At 39.5% G+C, this 19,190-nt stretch overlaps 1 protein-coding gene across 4 annotated transcripts in view; it reads left to right on the top strand.

The window, feature by feature from the left end:
* LOC111159114 (CCR4-NOT transcription complex subunit 10) overlaps positions 1 to 19,190 on the top strand; it is a 71,310-nt gene that overhangs the window by 17,519 nt on the left and 34,601 nt on the right. For 3 of the 4 annotated variants that reach the window (XM_022521521.1, XM_022521520.1, XM_022521519.1), the window contains exons 4-9: positions 947 to 1,097; positions 4,959 to 5,101; positions 9,009 to 9,095; positions 9,744 to 9,827; positions 11,977 to 12,094; positions 17,096 to 17,245. In XM_022521521.1, coding sequence (XP_022377229.1) covers positions 947 to 1,097; positions 4,959 to 5,101; positions 9,009 to 9,095; positions 9,744 to 9,827; positions 11,977 to 12,094; positions 17,096 to 17,245 — 733 coding nt within the window. The remainder of the gene's footprint in view (positions 1 to 946; positions 1,098 to 4,958; positions 5,102 to 9,008; positions 9,096 to 9,743; positions 9,828 to 11,976; positions 12,095 to 17,095; positions 17,246 to 19,190) is intronic. The other variant, XM_022521522.1, reaches the window with a different exon arrangement.

The following is a 19,190-nucleotide window of genomic DNA, read 5'->3' as shown; positions in this document are numbered from 1 at the left end:
TGCTTGGCAGGGAACCTGCTTCCTCTTTTCTCTCTCCCTGCCTCTCTTGCCTACTTGTGATCTCTCTCTGTGTCAAATAAATAAATAAAATCTTTAAAAAAAAACAATTTGCAAGCCTATTGCTTCAGCTTGGGGGAGCATGCAGATAGTCATTAGCTTTAAAATGCAAAATGGTGTGATTTTTTTTTTTTCTGGTACCAGATGTAAATGTTAGTGTTTTAGCAAAGCCATTAAAAGCCTATTTTTGTTGTTTATTCAAACTTTTTTTTTTTTTTTAGTTATAGGAACAAAACCTGAAAATAAGAGGAATATCAGAAAATATACTTCCTAGCTATAAAGCTTAGGCAAGATAATTAAGCTTTTTGTGCTGGTCTCCTTATTTATAAAATGGAAATGATAATAATTTCTCTGTCCTCAAGGTATAGTGTGGATTAAATGAGGTATTCTTTATGAAAGGTTTAACACAGCGGGCCTGGCACGTAGTTAAGTAGTTAGCTCTTGTCTATTAATGTTTAAATTTTACTTTAGTTTTTACAAAATGAAATCAAGGTTATATATACATAGCGCATAACATAGTGCGTACAGGAAAGGTCTTTGAGTTTTGCCCACTCCCAGAGAGACTAAAAAGTGGGAGACTAATTTGGAAGCCATGCTGGCAGTTAAAACATTGATGATACTGTCACAGTAGCAAGGAAGAGACTTGCCTTGTTTTGTGCTAGGTACTACATAAAGTCCACGAAAATGTTTTACTTAATGGAATTTTATTATGAATAAAATAATTTTGAATATGTGAGAATAATTAAAATCTAGAGGTCCTGTAGAAAAGATGGAAAAATTCAGAGTAAGAAATGGCCTGTGTTTCCGTTTGTTCATATAGATCCTTTCACTTTTGCTCTTTATTTTCTTACTGTGTGAGAACATATTCTTTGTTGATTTTGTTTCATAGGTCCACTCGGCTGTTGAAGAAATGGATGGATTAGATGATGTGGAGAACAGCATGTTGTATTATAATCAGGCAGTCATTCTTTATCATCTGCGGCAGTACACAGAAGCGATAGCAGTTGGTGAAAAACTTTACCAGTTCATAGAACCTTTTGGTATGTTCTGTCAAAAATTTTCCTATCTTTGGGGGTCTTGGGTGGCTCAGTCGGTTAAGTGTCTGACCCTTGATCTCAGCTCAGGTCTTGATCTCAGGGTTGTGATATCAAGTCCCACATCGGGCTGTGCACTGGGCATGGAGCCTGCCTGGGATTCTCTCTCTCCCTCTGCCCCTCTTCCGCTCTAAAAAAAAGAATTCCCTGTCTTCTCATACTTGCAGTGGCCTCTGGTCCTTTTACCTAGTTAACCAAAATCAGGGAATTACCTGTTAGTATTTAAAGAAAGAAAAAAAGCTGTGTCAGGTTTTCTTGATAGCTAGAAAAGATAAAAAATGACATCACTTTTAGATGAACCCAGGTTTTCTTTTAGCATTTCCTCCCCATCTCTCAATTTTTTTTTTTTTTAAAAGATCTCATCCACTCATTTGAGAGAGAGAGTGAGCAAGAGAGAGAACAGGAGCAGGGGGAGCATCAGAGGCAGAGGGAGAAGCAGGTTCCCCACCAAGCAGGGAGCCTGATGGGCAGTCTGATCCCAGGACCCCAGGATCATGACCTGAGCTGAAGGCAGAGGCTTAACCCACTGAGCCACCCAGGCGCCCCTACTCACCTTTCAGTTTTTAAAAATAACTTAGGGGGAGGGCTCCTGGGTGGCTCAGTGGGTTAAGCCTCTGCCTTCAGCTCAGGTCATGATCTCAGGGTCTTGGGAGGGAGTCCCGCATCTGGCTCTCTGCTCAGCAGGGAGCCTGCTCCCTCACCACCCCCCATCTGCCTCTGCCTACTTCTGATCTCTCTCTCTCTCTCTCTCTGTCAAATAAATAAAATCTTAAAAAAAAAAAAAAAAACTTAGTGCCTGGGTGGCTCAGTGGGTTAAGCCTCTGCCTTTGGCTCAGGTCATGATCTCAGGGTCCTAGAATCGAGCCCCACTTCAGGCTCTCTGCTCATCAGGGAGCCTGCTTCACCCTCTCTCTCTGCCTACTTGTGATCTCTGTCTGTCAAATAAATAAATAAAATCTTAAAAAAAAAAAACAACTTAGAAATTATGTTTCTGATTGGAAAGACTTCATGATTTTTGTTTTTTCTCTGCTCTTTAAATACCACTTAGTGTACCCAGTCCATTCTTACTTGAGCAGTATATTAAGGCATGTTCAGGGATGTTAAGGGACAGTGAAATATTTTGTTCATTGCCTTACTGACATTTTTGTGGGTAATCATAGAATATATAGTACAGACTATGTTAGTTTTCTTGGTATCTTAAGTTACTTATTTTACGGTTACTAGCCTTGAGTAAGTAAAGTAAGAAAGGTGAGGGCAAAGGAACAAAGAGGGAGCAAATAAAGCAGCAAAGCCAGGTTCAGGAAATGGTTGTTAGAGAGGCCTGTTTGTTTCCAGTCCACAGGCAGGCAGAATTCAGTTGTGATTTTTGTCTTTTTCTCCATGTTACTTTCTTTTAAATTCAAAACACTAATGCCAGTTCCTGATTATTATAAACACCTGAGTGCTGATGTGGTCCCCCACAGGACAAGAAGTAGAGTGTGATGGCTTCTCTGTGGGACTTTGGGAAGAGTTAGAAGATCCCTATTTGCTGTCAGCCTTTGAACAGTGCTTACTGTGAATCTAGGGAGGCATTTTCACGGTGCTCCTCTTCTGTACTGAGGCCATGGTGGCTGGACAGATTGGGTAGGGAAACACCAGTGGTGAAGATGGTGTAGATTGTGACCTTTCCCTATAAAACTGGAAATCAGCATTATACTTCTATGTTTTTCTATAAAGCTGAGAGGGAGGTCTTCTGTTTTTTGTTAAGTAATCTCTACACCTAAGTGGGGCTTGAACTTATGACCCCAAGATCAAAAGTAACATGCTTTGCCAACTGACCCACCCAGCCAGGTGCCCCTATAAAGCTGGTTTTTAGAAATTCTGGAACAGTTCATAAAATTCTGTTGATCTATACTGTGGCTGAGTATGGAATATAACAACCAACTAGGTAGAATTCAGATCCATTTTTATTCCTTGAAAATTATTATTGCTCTTTTTTATTTTATTGGTTTTTTTTTTTTTAAGATTTTATTTATTTATTTATTTGACAGACAGAGATCACAAGTAGGCAGAGAGGCAGGCAGGGGGGCGGGACGAAGCAGGCTCCCCGCCGAGCAGAGAGCCCGATGCGGGGCTCGGTCCCAGGACCCTGAGATCATGACCTGAGCCGAAGGCAGAGGCTCAACCCACTGAACCACCCAGGTGCCCCTATTTTATTGTTATTTTTAAAGATTTTATTTTTAAGTAATATCTATACCCAATATGAGGTTCAAACTTAAAACCCTAAGATCAGGAGTTGCATGCTCTTCCAACTGAGCCAGCCAGGCACCCTCCATTATTGTTATATTTAAAAACGTTACTAGGGAGATAGATGCCTGGGTAGCTCAGTTGATTGAGCGTCCAACTCTTGGTTTCAGCTCAGATCATGATCTCAGGGTCCTGGGATTTAGCCTCGCATCAGACTCCATGCTTATCGGTGAGTCTGCTTGTGGATTCTCTCTCTTCCTCTCCCTCTGCCCCTCTCCCAGCTCGTGTGGGAGCTCTCTCTCACTCTCTAAAATAAATAAATCTTTTTTAAAAAAGTATAAAAATATCACTCCTTGGTTCTTCTACAACATGTATTTATTGAGCATGTACTATGGACCAAAATTGTTCTGTGATGTAAAGATAATGCAGTGAATGAAATAAAGTCTTGACCCTCATTAAGGTTATATTCTAATGGGAGAGCAACACAATAAATATAAATAGTGAGGTAGCTGAATGCCATGAAGAAAAGCTAAAATTGGGTAAGAAGATTGGAGATGGATTGGGAACATTATTTTTAGATAAGTCAATCAGGGAAGGCCTGGGATAAGGCAGTATTTGAAAAGAGACCTGAGTGAAGAGAAGAGGTGAGCCACATGGCTCTTGAGGGGGTAAGCATTCCGGCCAGAGGTGATAGTTTATGCAAAGAACCTGCGATGACCTTAAGTTTGGTGAGAGGGGAACAGCAGAAGTCCATTGTGACTAGAGCTAGGTGGGGAGAACAGAAGCAAATGAAGTCGGAAGTAGCAAGGGGCAGAACAGGTAGAGTCCTGTGGCCTAGGTAAGGACTTAGTGTATTAAGAGTGATGGGAAGCCCTTGGCCCTTTGTGCATTGACCACCTTGATTTTAGTTTTAAATGGAATCCACTCTGTTTGCTGTGTAAGAGCAAGAATGGAATCAGGAGGACTTGTTAGGAAGCTTTTAAGGGCTTTGGAAATTTTCTGTTCTTGATTTTAGCATTCTTTTTTAAACCTTATTTTTTATTTTTTCTTCTGAAAGGAAAGGAAAATAGTGTGACATAACTGGTTACCCTTCCTCTCTTTTTGGGCTTTTCCTCCTTTGAAATCCTCCTCAGAGTTGGAAGGACCTCAGAAGATCATCTGGCTCACCCCCCCCTGCCTTCAGGCAGGTGAAGTATTCTCCCCATTTTACAGGTCTGCTAGCTGAGGTCTAAAAATTAGTTCAGTGATATGTAGAGGTCACATACCTAGTAAGTAGCTAAGTGGGTACTGGAATTAGGGTTTCCTTCTACCTAAAGTAATACTCCTCATTTCATGCGTTTGTGTTTGGTAGATACTTTTTGTCAAAGGAGTATCTGTCACTGCAACGAGAGGCCTTGAGATGCGGAATAGAATAGCATTGTTGGTATTGTAAGTTGTTCCATGCACGGCTCTAGGTGATGAACATTCATTTAAATAAAGACTTAAGTGTCTTTGCTCTTTAGAACTTTCTGAGGAGGAGTGGTCTGAAATGTTTGCTTCACTTTGGATTATAACTTTTCTTTTCCTGTTTTTTCCCCCCAGAAGAAAAATTTGCCCAAGCAGTGTGTTTTTTGCTTGTAGACCTATATATATTAACCTATCAAGCTGAGAAAGCTTTGCATCTTCTTGCTGTCCTAGAAAAAATGATTTCACAAGGCAGCAACAACAAAAATGGGAAGAATGAGGTAAGAGTTCTGAGGTGATCAGATTAAAATTTATGGTTAATATTTTTGGGTTATTAAATATTTTAACAGCTTTATTGAAATGTAATTCAATACAGAATGACCACTATTCTTAATGATACTGTAGTATTACATACTCGAAAATGGCCAAGCGAATTGGTCTTCAGAGTCCTCAGTACAAGAATAAAAACCTTTTGTAATTGTGTATAGTATAGTGATAGATGTTTCAACTAGACTTATTTATTTCACAATATATACAAATATCATTATGTTGTATACCTGATAGTGTTTACGTCAATTATACTGCAATTTAAAAAAAATATATTTTTTTAAGATTTTATTTTTTTATTTATTAGTGATCAAGAGAGGGAATACAAGCCAGGGGGGTGGGGAGGCAGTGGGAAAGGGAGAAGCAGGCTTCCCACTAAGCGGGGAGCCTGATTTGGGGCTCGATCCTAGGATTCTGGATCATGACCTGAGCCGAAGGCAGACACTTAACAACTGAGCCACCCAGGTGCCCCTAAAAATTTTTGTAGTAAATAAAAAATCAGAAGACTTGGGGCACCTGGGTGGCTCAGTGGGTTAAAGCCTCTGCCTTTGGCTCAGGTCATGATTCCAGGGTCCTGGGATCGAGCCCCACATCCGGCTGTCTGCTCAGCGGGGAGCTTGCTTCCTCCTTTCTCTGCCTGCTTCTCTGCCTACTTGTGATCTCCGTCTGTCAAATAAGTAAATAAATAAAATTTAAAAAACCATTGTAACCATCCTAATGGATGTAAAGTAGTATCTCATAGTGGTCTTAATTTCTCCACTTACTAAGGGAGTGTGTTTGCATCTTTTCACGGGTGAAATGTTCAATTTACTGGATGTAAAGAGTAGAATTAAGACAATAGAAATCCATAATTTGGATAGACAGGGCAGCTTTCACTAGAGAAAATTTCATCATTTAAGTTCTTTAGAAAGTGCATATTTATGATGTATTCTGGAATAAGGGATTTGGTGTACATTAAGAATACTCTTAGTTCTCATTGGTTTTTTATTTTTAGATTTTACTTGTATTTTTAATTTTTTTTTTTTTTTGAAGATTTTATTTGAGAGTGTGCACATGCAAGCAGTGGGGAGGGCCAGAGGGAGAGGGAGAAGCAGGTTTCCCACCAAGCTGGGAGCCCAGTGTGGGCTTTGGTCCCAGGGCTCCAAGATCATGACCTGAGCCAAAAGCAGGCACTTAACTGACTGAGCCACCGAGGTGCCTCAAGATTTTATTTTTAAGTAATCTCTACACCAGTATGGGACTTAAATCCACAACCCTGAGATCAAGAGTCACATGCTCCACTAAGCCAACAGAGGTGGGCACCATAAGGTGCCCCTTTTGTTTTTTGTTTTGCTTGTCCTCTAGCTGTCAAGGGATGGTCATTCCCTCTTTCTGTTCCTGCCCTTTTGTTAGAAAAGGAGTATTTGTAGGGCTCCTGGGTGGCTCAGATGGTTGGGCGTCTGCCTTCAGCTGAGGTCATGATCCTGGGATTGGGTCCCCGATCAGGCTCCCTGCTCAGGGTCTGCTCCTCCCTCTCTCTCTTTTTTTTTTTTTTTTTTAAGATTTTATTTATTTAAAAAAAAAAAAGATTTTATTTATTTATTGGGGACAGAGAGAGGGATCACAAGTAGGCAGAGAGGCAGGCAGAGAGAGAGGGAAGCAGGCTCCCTGCTGAGCAGAGAGCCCAATGAGGGGCTCGATCCCAGGACCCTGAGATCATGACCTGAGCCAAAGGCAGAGGCTTTAACCCACTGAGCCACCCAGGTGCCCCTCTCCCTCTCCTGCTGCTCCCCCTGCTTGTGCTCTCCCACTCTCTCTTTCAAATAAGTAAAATCTTTTTAAAAAAAGGATTATTTGTAGAAAACAGATTGTTAATAGTACCTTTCTTTCTACCTGTGTAAGTTCTCTAAGTTTAAAAATAAACATTAGCATTACTTTTTACAATTTAACAGATGTGGATAGAAAAGAACTGAGTTAAATCATCTTAGCATTATTCCTAAACACAGTGTGGTAAAATACTTTGTTTTTATATTCAGTACTTATGAATGAGTTGATAAAAATATAATTCTGTTCAGCAGATGCTTGTGTCCTTTGCTAGATACTAAAGTGACAAAAATAAAAACCTTGTAGTTCACACTTTGTGTGAGAGGAGAAAGATGGGGCAGCATTTCTCCAGGCACTGGGAGGAAGGCGGGTAGGTATGATTTTGGAGAAGTTTTAAGGGTGCCTGGGTGGCTCAGTTGGTTGAGTGTTTAACTCTTGATATTAGCTCATGTCATGATCTCAGGTTCATGAGATCAAGCCCCATGTAGGGCTTTGTGCTCAGTGTGGAGTTGGCTTGAGATTCTCACTGCCTCTCCTTCTGCCCTCCCTCCTCAGATAAATAAATAATTATCTTGGAGAAGTTTGGATGTCTGATTTGGGCCTTGAAAGATGTAATATAATATAATTCAACTAGTCAGAAGCAGAAGGATGGAGCAGAATAACTGTCATGGCAGAGAAAACATCACAGAAGGTGTGAGAGTGGTACTTGGAGGAATTTCTGGTAATCTGAAATGCATAGTATACCTGAAAAATGTAGGTATAGGAGATCAGGAGATGAGATTGGCAACTCAAATATTGGTCACATTGTGAAGGATTTGGGGTATTACTGGGAATCTAGTGTATGATGTTGGCAGTGTTTATATAAGAAAAAGCTTATATGACATGGGGGCACCTGGGTGGCTCAGTTGGTTAAGTGTCTGCCTTTGGCTCAGGACATGATCGCAGGGTCCTGGGACTGAGCCCCACATCAGTGGAGAGTCTGCTTCTCCCTCTCCTTCCTCTCCCTGGTACCCCCCCCAAATAAATAAAATCTTTTGTAAAAAATGTAGACATTGATCATTACATTTTGTTTTTCTTTTTGTTTTAAGAATTTTTTTTTAAAGATTTTATTTATTTATTTGACAGAGAGATCACAAGTAGGCAGAGAGGCAGGCAGAGAGAGAGAGGAGGAGGAAGCAGGCTCCCTGCTGAGCAGAGAGCCCGATGCGGGACTCGATCCCAGGACCCTGAGATCATGACCTGAGCCGAATGCAGAGGCTTAACCCACTGAGCCACCCAGGCACCCAATTTACATTTTTTTTAAATGTAAACATCAAAAGTTTAGAAAAGGGCTGCTGGATTGCTCAGTCGGTTAAGCGTCTGCCTTCTGCTCAGGTCATGATCCCAGGGTCCTGGGATACAGCCCTGCATCTGGCTCTCTGCTCAATGGGAAGCCTGCCTCTCCCTTTCCCTCTGCCTGAAGGTGCCCCTGCTTGTGCCCTCTCTCTCTCTCTCTCTCTCTCTCTCTCTGACACATAAATAAATAAAATCTTAAAAGGAAAAAAAAAAGGAAGTTAAAAAATAAAGAAGGAAATGACATCTGTTTTGGGTTCAGAAAGATAATCTTGAGTTTGCCTGAGTAATATCCATGCTTTTTAAACCTGGTATATCATTATCTTCAATGAGAGTTTCTCAAAAGTAGAGTTTTCTTTAAAAAAAGGGAAGGGGGCGTGCGACGTTAAGTGTCTGCCTTTGGTTTGGGTCCTCACCTGGGTCCTGACCAAGACCCGGCTTCCTGGGATCCAGCCCCGTGTAAGGGCTCCCTGCTCAGTGGGGAGTCTGCCGGCCCATGTTCCTTCTCTCACTGTCTCTGTCAAGTAATAAAATCTTTAAATAAATTTTTTTTTCCTGTTACCCGCTCCAGATTATTACATCTGAATCTCTGGGTGTAAGACCTGGGATTCTGTAGTTTTAAAATGTTTTAGGTGATTCAGATCAGCTCACTTATAAATCACTGATTTAAATTATGGTAAAAAATTTTTAATTAATTTTGATTAACTTTGTTTAACCACCCTACAGACTAGTAATAACACCAACAAAGACGGATCGAATCATAAAGCTGAAAGTGGAGCCCTAATAGAAGCTGCAAAATCAAAGATACATCAGGTAGCATAAATTCTAAGAGAGGTTATGCATCACGTATATTTACTAATAATTAAGAATGATGAAGAATATGATAGATCATTGAAAGCAGTAAATAATTCAAGGCATGTATGTTTGTTTGGCTTTGAAGTATTATAATTTAAAAGCATATTTATCCTTCTAATTGTATTTGCTTAAAATGATAATACAACATCTTTTCTTTTAATTACTTAAGGAAAGATTGAGTGAAATGGCCAAGGAATGTATTGGATGATAAAACCAGTTTGTAGACTACTAAAATTAATTCTTAATTAGTCAGGTATGGATATAAAATGGTAGGAAGTAGAGAATTGCTGAATCACTATATTGTGCACTGAAACTAATACTGTACGTTAATTATATGGAATTAAAATATAAATATTTTTGAAAATTTTAGTGTTTTTGCTTGGAATTTAAGTATAAATTTTATTCTACCATGTTTTTTGTTTTTGTGTTTTAGAATGTATTCTAAGAGTATAGTGAAAAATAGGTTATTTAAGATAATTTAAAACTTGCTTTTGAAAGTAACTGTTGTAAACAGGTTGGTTTGAACTTTCATTTAATTAGAAAGTAAAACTTCCAGCGTGTGTAAATCCATCACAGTTCTCACATACTAGCATTTTCCTTTGACAGTATAAAGTAAGAGCTTATATCCAAATGAAGTCCCTGAAAGCATGCAAAAGGGAAATCAAGTCAGTCATGAACACAGCTGGAAATGTAAGTTTCCTCTTAATTTTTCTTTTCTTTTTTTTTCCAATTTGTAACTTTTATGTCCTAAAACTTTCTTGTTTGGATAGTAGGTATTTGTCAGTCTTAAATAATTTATTTTAGTCTATTATACTGTATATATATATATATACCACTAGATATAGAGCTTGACATTGGGATGTAAAGTGGTGATCATACTGTGGCTATAATTTAATACTTTTCTCACTTAAAATTATAGCAAGCATTTATCTTGGTGCGTAGCCCTCAAAACCACCATCTTAAATAGCTATCTAGTATTCTGGAAATGGCTTATCACAATTCACGTAAACATTTACTGTTGGACACTTCCGGGTTTTTTTAGTTTATACCAAAATATTTATTAAAGATGTACATACAGTTCAGCTGTATCCCAAACCTGCCACTTCCAAATGATCTTTGGCTTGATAGTACCTTCAGTTTGACTAATGCTGCTAGAGTATTTGAGATAAAATTACTCCTTCCTTCCACTCCCTCCACCCCACTCCTCCACTGATAACATAATTTTTAAGATGGTGGAGGAGAAAGAATTATGAACATTCTTGATGCTTTTGGGAAAACTGTTAATATTTTAAGTATGAAGTCATAAAGAGAAATAGTTTGGTTTTGTAGTATTGTAGTAGTTTGTACTACAAACAATAGTTTGTAGTAGAAATGGTTCAGGAAAAGTGACCCTAGAAATCCTAGGCAGGGTCCACATTAGTCACTGGGTCAGTACTCAAGTGATTTTTGAGGAGAACAAATTGTAGCCAAAGTCTGAGGAGGGTAGACTTGAGGCTAAGAGGGAAAAACCTAATTAGCCAGCTAACCATTTATCAAATCTTTTTGAGATAAAAGACATGATCCTTGCCTTAACAGAAGCCGTAGCCACAGGGAAGAGAGAAACAGGAACATAAATAATTGTAATGCAGGGTAGTAGTAACACCTAAATCAGGAGGAAGTACTGCTACCTGGAATAAGCTTTGGAAGCCCTTGTTTCCTCAACCTGGAGGCAGAGCAAAGCATGAACAAGGACTTAGAAAAAAAGCCTATAGCTAAGCTAAAGTGAATAAATGATGAAATCAGGATCCCTGATGTCCTCCTAGATGAATGTTCAGTCTGTAGATCTATGCATGCTTTTGCATTCTAAATAGGTATGATACACAGCCATCAAAAGAAATGAAATCTTGCCATTTGCGACGACATGGATGGAACTAGCGGATATTGTGCTTAGCGAAATAAGTCAATCAGAGAAAGACACTTATATGATCTCCCTGATATGAGGAAGTTGAGAGGCAATGTGAGGGTTTGGGGGGTAGGAAAAGAATAAATGAAACAAGATGGGATTGGGAGGGAGACAAACCATAAGAGACTCTTAATCTCACAAAACAAACTGAGGGTTGCTGGGGGGAGGGTGTAGGGAGAGGGTGGTGGGGTTATGGACATTGGGGAAGGTATGTGCTATGAAGTGTGTAAACCTGGTGATTCACAGACCTGTACCCCTGGGGCTAATGATACATTATATGTTAATTAAAAAATTAAAAAGTAAATAAATAGGTATGATACAGATGATCTTCCACTGGGAGGATTCTTAGGGGAAGTGAAACGTGGTCTGCCATCCAAAATGTGAAATTTGTCACAAGCAAGATGAGCTCTCGAAAATAAGGCATTCTGTTAGGTAATTCTTCCATCCATAGAATGATACTTCTTTTTTTCTATCTGGAAAGGCATTGGATTATTTGTATCCCTTTGGGTTCTGATGAATGTGCATCTACCCTAAAAAATAAGGGAGACCTCCCATCTTTCTAAACCTTCATTGAACTGAAGGACCTAATTAAATTGGCTTCCAGTTAGTAGTATAATAGATGAAGGCAGTCTGTTGATGATCTGCAGACTGTATTCTTATCCATATATACTGTATGTATTTTTTTAGGCAGACCCTTAATTCAGTTGATAAGGTGCTCTCTGATAGGTTTAATTTTTTAGAACGTGAAAGCAATGAAAAATTGTGAAGCTACAATTTTTTGTGAGCACGACTTAAATGATTCATTTATGCTCTTGAATACATGCCAATACAGCAGTATGATTATCTCACAATAGACATCTGAAAACAAAATATAAGCAACTTATATTTTCTTTACAGTCTGCGCCCTCTCTGTTTCTTAAAAGCAATTTTGAGTACTTAAGAGGCAATTATCGGAAAGCTGTGAAGCTATTAAATAGTTCAAACATTGCTGAACATCCAGGATTCATGAAAACAGGTAAAAGAAAATTGTGAAATTCTAGTATTATCTTCCTGGCTCTTTTCTCTTTTGTTGTTTGTTTCCTACAGTGCTCTTCAGTATGATTTTTGCTAGTTTTTTAAAAATGAAATGTTTTATTATTTCTGCTGCAAAAAATTCTTAGAACTTATTCTATTATTTGTTTCCACTTTATTTATTTTATAGATAGATTTATTTATTTTAGAAAGAGAGGAGAGTGCATGGGGAGGGCCAAAAGAAGGGTGGGGGCAGAAAGAGAGAGAGAAGCAGACTCCCCTGGTTGCAGAGCCTGAGGCTGGACTGATCCCAGAACCTGTGTCAAAACCAAGAGTTGGATTCTTAACCTACTGAACCACCCAGGTACCCCTATTTATTTCCATTTTAGATGAAGCTTCTAAAAGTAAACTTGTCTTTCACTTCACGTATGCTTTCTTTCATTTCATTTTTTAATACCAGCCAACAAATTATGTCCAGGACACAAGGTCCTTGGGCTTTTACTTTGTGAAATGAAATCTTTTAAGGAAATGAGATGATAATGTTTTTACTTTTCCCTTTTCTCCCATAAAAGCTGTGAGCATATGATGATTTTTTAGACTATTAACTATATCAAAAATATTTCTATAGGGGCGCCTGGGTGGCTCAGTGGGTTAGGCCGCTGCCTTCGGCTCAGGTCGTGATCTCACGGTCCTGGGATCGAGCCCCGCATCGGGCTTTCTGCTCAGCAGGGAGCCTGCTTCCCCCTCTCTGCCTGCCTCTCTGCCTGCTTGTGATCTCTGTCTGTCAGGTAAATAAATAAAATCTTAAAAAAAAAAAAATTTCCATAAAGTTAAGAAGGTAATTATCATTATCTGTTCTCTATTTAGAAAGTTGTTTTTTTTTTAAGATTTTATTTATTTATTTGTCAGAGAGTGAGAGAGAGAGCAAGCCAGTGAGCACAACAAAGGGGAGCGGCAGGCAGAGGGAGAAGCAGGCCCCCTGCCAAACAAGGAGCCAGACGGGGAACTACATCCCAGAACTCTGGGATCATGACCTGACCCAAAGGTAGAGGACTAAGGGACTGAGCCACCCAGGCATCCCTTTTAAGAAAGTTTTAATGAGGAGCGGCATCTGCGTGACTTAGTCAATTAAGCGTCCAGCTCTTGATTTTGGCTCTGGTGATGATCTCAGGGTGGTGAGATCAAGGCCTGCACTGGGCTCTGTGCTGGGTGTGGAACCTGCTTAATTAAGATTCTGTCTCCCTCTGCCTCTCTCCCAGTCTAAAAAAGAAAATTTTAATGAGTTGCTTAATACTATTGGTAAAATGAAAGGTAAAATTTGAGGTTTTCTTTTAAATTCACATCATTGCTGTTTTATGGGGAGAAAGGAGGAAAATCCATTTATTCAAGAAGTGAAGTCAAACATTTGAAAATGTTTTATCCCAAGTTTAAAATGCAAAGATGGGGGGCACCTGGGTGGCTCAGATTGCGCTCTCTGCTCAGCAGGAGCCTGCTTTCCCCTCTCTCTCTGCCTGCCTCTCTTCCTGCTTGTGATCCCTTGTCTGTCAAGTAAATAAAATCTTTTTTTTTTTTTTCAAATAAGTAAAATCTTTTAAAAAATAAAATAAAATGCTAGGATGGGGGTGCCTAGGTGGCTCAGTTGGTTAAGCCTCTGACTTCTGGTTTCAGCTCAGGTCATGGTCTCAGTATTGTAAGTTTAAGCCCCACGTGGGGCTCTGTGCTCAGCGTGAAGTCTGCTTTAAGGATTCTTTCCCCCTCCGTTCCTCCTCACCTTCACATGTGCATGCTCTCTCTCAAATAAGTAAATAAATAAAATCTTAAAATGCAATGGATGAATAAGTTTTTTGGGATGTTTTGTTTTAGATTCTATTCAGATACGAAGACAGAACACACATGCAAGGGCGCCTGGGTGGCTGAGTCCATTAAGCATCTACCTTTGGCTTAGGTCGTGATCGCAAAGTCCTCCGATCGAGCCCCAAGACGGGCTCTCTGATCAACAGGGAGTCTGCTTCTCCCTTTCCCTCTGCCTGCCGCTCCTCCTTGTTGTGCTTGCTTTCTCTCTTTCTCTCTCCCTGTCAAATACATAAATAAAAGAAAATCTTAAAAAAAAAAAAGCATACCTGCAGACATACTCACTGCCCCCCCCTTACATTCTGTTAAGTGGGGTTGTAAAAGATGGAGAAAAGCAGTTTGTTCCATTACAGTTCTCTTGGATTTTTTTTTTTTAATATTTTATTTATTTATTTGACAGAGATCACAAGTAGGCAGAGAGGCAGGCAGAGAGGAGGGGAAGCAAGCTTCCTGCTGAGCAGAGAGCCCGGATGTGGGGCCGATCCCAGGACCCTGGGATCATGACCTGAGCCAAAGGCAGAGGCTTTAACCCACTGAGCCACCCAGGTGCCCCTCTCTTGGATATTCTGTTTTTGTTTTTGCTTTTTTTATTGTCATAATTTCCCCTCAGAGGCCCATAACAACCAAACACTGAAATGATCTTTCAGACTAAATATTCATTATCCTTTGAGAAAATTTTGCTTAGGGTTGTCTTGATACAGATTTCAGAATCAATGTTATTAGGCTTGGGGCGCCTGGGTGGCTCAGTGGGTTAACCCTCTGCCTTCAGCTCAGGTCATGATTTCAGGGTCCTGGGATCAAGCCCCGCATCAGGTTCTTTGCTCGGCAGGGAGCCTGCTTCCCCCTCTCTCTCTGCCTGCCTCTCTGCCTACTTGTGATCTCTCTATCTGTGAAATAAATAAATAAAATCTTTAAAAAATATATTGTTAGACTCTACAGTGGAGTGAGGAGCAGGACATATAGTTGACTAGTCAACAGTTAAGATGATCTAATGGGGGGCGCCTGGGTGGCTCAGTGGGTTAAAGCCTCTGCCTTTGGCTCAGGTCATGATCTCAGGGTCCTAGGATCAAGCCCCACATCGGGATCTTTGCTCAGCGGGGAGCCTGCTTCCCCCTCTCTCTGCCTGCTTGTGATCTCTGTCAAATAAATAAATAAAATCTTAAAAAAAAAAAAAAGATCTAACGGGAAAGATTTTTATATAGTAGTTATATACTTTATGTACTAATATTTTTCCATAGTTGTTAATTTTAAAATATTTCATTCATTTCTCATTTGTAAAATTTAGTTTTTGCTGCTGATTAAATACGCATATTGGAGAAGATTTGTGAATAGAGCATTTCTTAAATTGCTCACAATGCCACTAGCAGCGGCAGCCTCCTTTAGACATTTTAATGTATATCCTGCTATCTTCCGCTGAAGTCTACTATTTGTCTTTTTAAAATACACATCAGAAGAGAATCTTTAGATTTTAGTATTAAGCATTGATTATCCTGAGTGTTAATTTTGTCAGTCTAGTCTGGCATTTTATTTTTTTATTTTTTTTAACATTTTATTTATTTATTTGACAAAGAGAGACAGTGAAAGAGGGAACACAAGCCAGGGGCAGAGGGAGAGGGAGAACCAGCTTCCTGCTGAGCAGGGAGCCTGATTCGGGGCTTGATCCCAGGACTCTGGGATCATGACCTGAACCAAAGGCAGATGCTTAACCCAGGCACCCCAAGTCCGGCATGTTATATCATTGTGGAAAAGACTATCAGTAAATTGTTTTGGAGTATTTGGAAGCAGTTTACAAGAAGAAAACTAAAGGTTGGGTTGCTTTCATTACACCAAAATAAAGCCCAGAGAAATGAAGGGTTGAAATGTAAAAATCATAAAAGCAGCTAAAGAAAACTTGAATATTTTAATATTGTGGGGGGGAGACTTGAGTAAATTTCATCCAAAATGCAAGAACCGTAGAGTTTAGGAAAGATGATTAACATCACCACATAAAAATATAAAAGTTTTTATGATTAAACACACATACATACACACTGAAGCAGGTCGAAAGACAGGTGACACACTGGCTTTGAGGACAATATTTTAAACAGATGCGACAGGATTCTGTAGCATATTAACAGGTAACCAATAGGAAAAACATCCATAACCAAATTTTTAAAAATGGGTGAAGAGCAGAAAGAAGCAGTGTGTGTATTACAGGATAAGAAGTAAAAATGCCTGGGGCACCTGGGTGGCTCATTTGGTTAAGCCACTGCCTTCAACTCAGGTCATGATCTCTGAGTCCCAGGATCCAGTTCCACATCAGGCTCCCAGCTCCATGGGGAGTCTGCTTCTCCCTCTGACCTTCTCAGCTCTCATGCTCCCTCTCACTTTCTCTCTCTCAAATGAATAAATAAAATCTTTAAAAAAAAAAAAGAAAGAAAGAAATACAATTGCCTAATAAGCTTGAGAAGATAGATGTTCAGCCAGTGATATTTAAAGAAATGTGAACTAAAAGAACAGTGGAGACTTTAACAAGCAAAAGCAGGATATTATATATTCTGTTTTATGTGTTCTTGATACTCATTTAGTATGTTTCCATATCTGTTGATTCTTTGAAGTTTCTACATAATATTTTGTTGTGTGGATGCAATGTGTATAATGTTACTAATGTTACTTTTTGTCCTGTGCATTATTGTATTATTTGCCTATAGTTATTTAAAAATCAGAAGAAGAGATTGAGCAGGCTAACAAAATCAATGGGTAGGGTTGGTTTATCACCTTTAATAAAAGATTTTATTTTCTATTTATTTTTAAAAGATTTTACTTATTTATTTGACAGAGAGAGAGAGAGATCACAAGTTGCAGAGAGGCAGGCAGAGAGAGGCGGGGAAGCAGGCTCCCTGCTGAGCAGAGAGCCCGAAGCAGGACTCGATCCCAGGACCCTGAGATCATGACCTGAGTCGAAGGCAGAGGCTTAGCCCACTGAGCCACCCAGGTGCCCGAAGAAAAGATTTTAAAAGGAAAGGAGCTTAGAAAATTTTCAGATGTCCTGGATTTCAGATGCCTTGTAAACTTTTCCATAAGGACTAGGTGGAATTGCTGTTGCACTGCCAATTCTAGTGTGGCATTTGTCAACTGTAACATTTTTGGACAAATTTATTTGTGTTTTTGTCAGGTGAATGCTTGAGATGCATGTTCTGGAATAATCTTGGTTGCATTCATTTTGCCATGAGCAAGCACAATTTGGGAATTTTCTACTTTAAAAAGGCTCTACAGGAGAATGACAATGTTTGTGCACAGCTCAGTGCAGGCAGCACTGATCCAGGTGAGCCCATTGCTGGTGGACAGTTTGTATTTTACTACTTGAGAGCATGATATTAAAGATCAAGCGTCTGAGCACTGAGTAATGTATAACATTGTTGAATCACTTATGGTGAGTGCTATGAAGTGTGTAAGCCTGATGATTCACAGACCTGTACCCCCTGGGGCAAATAATACATTATAAGTTAATAAAAATAATTTTAAAAAATAAATTAAAAAAACAAAACAAAAAAAAATTGTTGAATCACTGTATTGTATACCCAAAACTAATATAACATGGTAAGTAAATTATACTGGAATTTTAAAAATAATTTTCTTTAAAGAATAAATAGGTAGAGGGTATGTGCTATGGTGAGTGCTGTGAAGTGTGTAAACCTGGCGATTCACTGACCTGTACACCTGGGGCTAATAATACATTATATGTTTATTGAAAAATTAAAAAATTATTAAAAAAAAAGAATACCTGGTGATCAGTGCCTGGTCAAAATGCACCCATAGGCGCCTGTCTACAATTAACATTGACCCTGACCAACAGGATTGACTCTGGGGATCTTTCGTAGATATGGCCACTTCAAATAGCAAGGTGGTAGGAGTAATTATCAAGGAAATTTAAATTACATTCACTTTTTCATGGATTTGAAAATCAGTAATCCATTGGGATAATGTTACAAAGCAAAGTATCTTGCTAAGATTTCTTGATTACTTTTTTTGGTGTTTTTGTTGTTGTTGTTGTTTTCTTTTGTTTTTTAAGTAAACTATATGCCCAGCATGGAGCTTGAACTCACAGCCCTGAAATTAAGATTTGCATGCTTGGGGCGCCTGGGTGGCTCAGTGGGTTAAAAGCCTCTGCCTTCGGCTCAGGTCATGATCCCAGGGTCCTGAGATCAAGCCCCACATCGGGCTCTCTGCTCTGCAGGAAGCCTGCTTCCTCCTCTCTCTCTCTCTCTCTCTCTCTCTCTCTCTGCCTGCCTCTCTGCCTACTTGTGATCTCTGTCTGTCAAATAAATTAAAAAATCTTAAAAAAAAAAAAAAAAAAGTTGCATGCTTTACCTACTGAGCCAGCCACATGCCCCTAAACTAGTTTTATTATAGCTTCTTTCCAACGTTTCACATGGGATGTTATAGGCAGCCTGACAGTCTTTATTTTTTTTTTAATTTTTTGCACCTGACAATCTTTGAGCAAATTCCTGAAGTCTCTTATTTTAATATTCATATGCTATGGATCCTTGACCTGGAATGCTTAAAATCAATCAATTATTTAGCTTTTTTAAACATAAAAATACTGATGAAATGTGTATCCAGAATTATAAGTAGTCTTATTTTGTTGTAGACCGTGAAACTTCGAATAAGCAAGTAAACCATAGTCGTCATAGATATAGTATATTTTTTATTTTCATAGTAAGGTTCTCAAACCCCTGCTAACATTAGCAGAATACTTCTGGCTAAGAAAGCACATTACAGGGACGCCTGGGTGGCTCAGTTGGTTAAGCAGCTGCCTTCGGCTCAGGTCATGATCCCAGCATCCTGGGATCGAGTCCCGTGTCAGGCTCCTTGCTTGGCAGGGAGCCTGCTTCTCCCTCTGCCTCTGCCTGCCACTCTGTCTGCCTGTGCTCGCTCGCTCTCCCTCTCTCTCTCTGACAAATTTAAAAAAAAAAAAAAAAAAACACATTACAATAAAATGGTTAACCAAAATGAAAGTTAAAAAAGAAAGTGAGAGGCACCTGGGTGGCTCAGTGGGTTAAAGCCTCTGCCTTCGGCTCAGGTCATGATCCCAGGGTCCTGGGATCGAGCCCCGCATCTGGCTCTCTGCTCAGCGGGGAGCCTGCTTCCCTTCCTCTCTCTCTGCCTACCTCTCTGCCTACTGTGATCTTTGTCTGTCAAATAAATAAATAAAATCTTAAAAAAAAAAAAAAAAAGAAAGTGAATCTTCTAAAAAGGTAGCAAGGTGG

The sequence above is a fragment of the Enhydra lutris genome, unplaced genomic scaffold (assembly GCF_002288905.1).
Source record: "Enhydra lutris kenyoni isolate GAN:26980312 unplaced genomic scaffold, ASM228890v2 scaffoldscaffold66, whole genome shotgun sequence".
Classification (NCBI taxonomy): Eukaryota; Metazoa; Chordata; class Mammalia; order Carnivora; family Mustelidae; genus Enhydra; species Enhydra lutris.
This window is presented reverse-complemented; position numbering and strand designations above follow the sequence as displayed.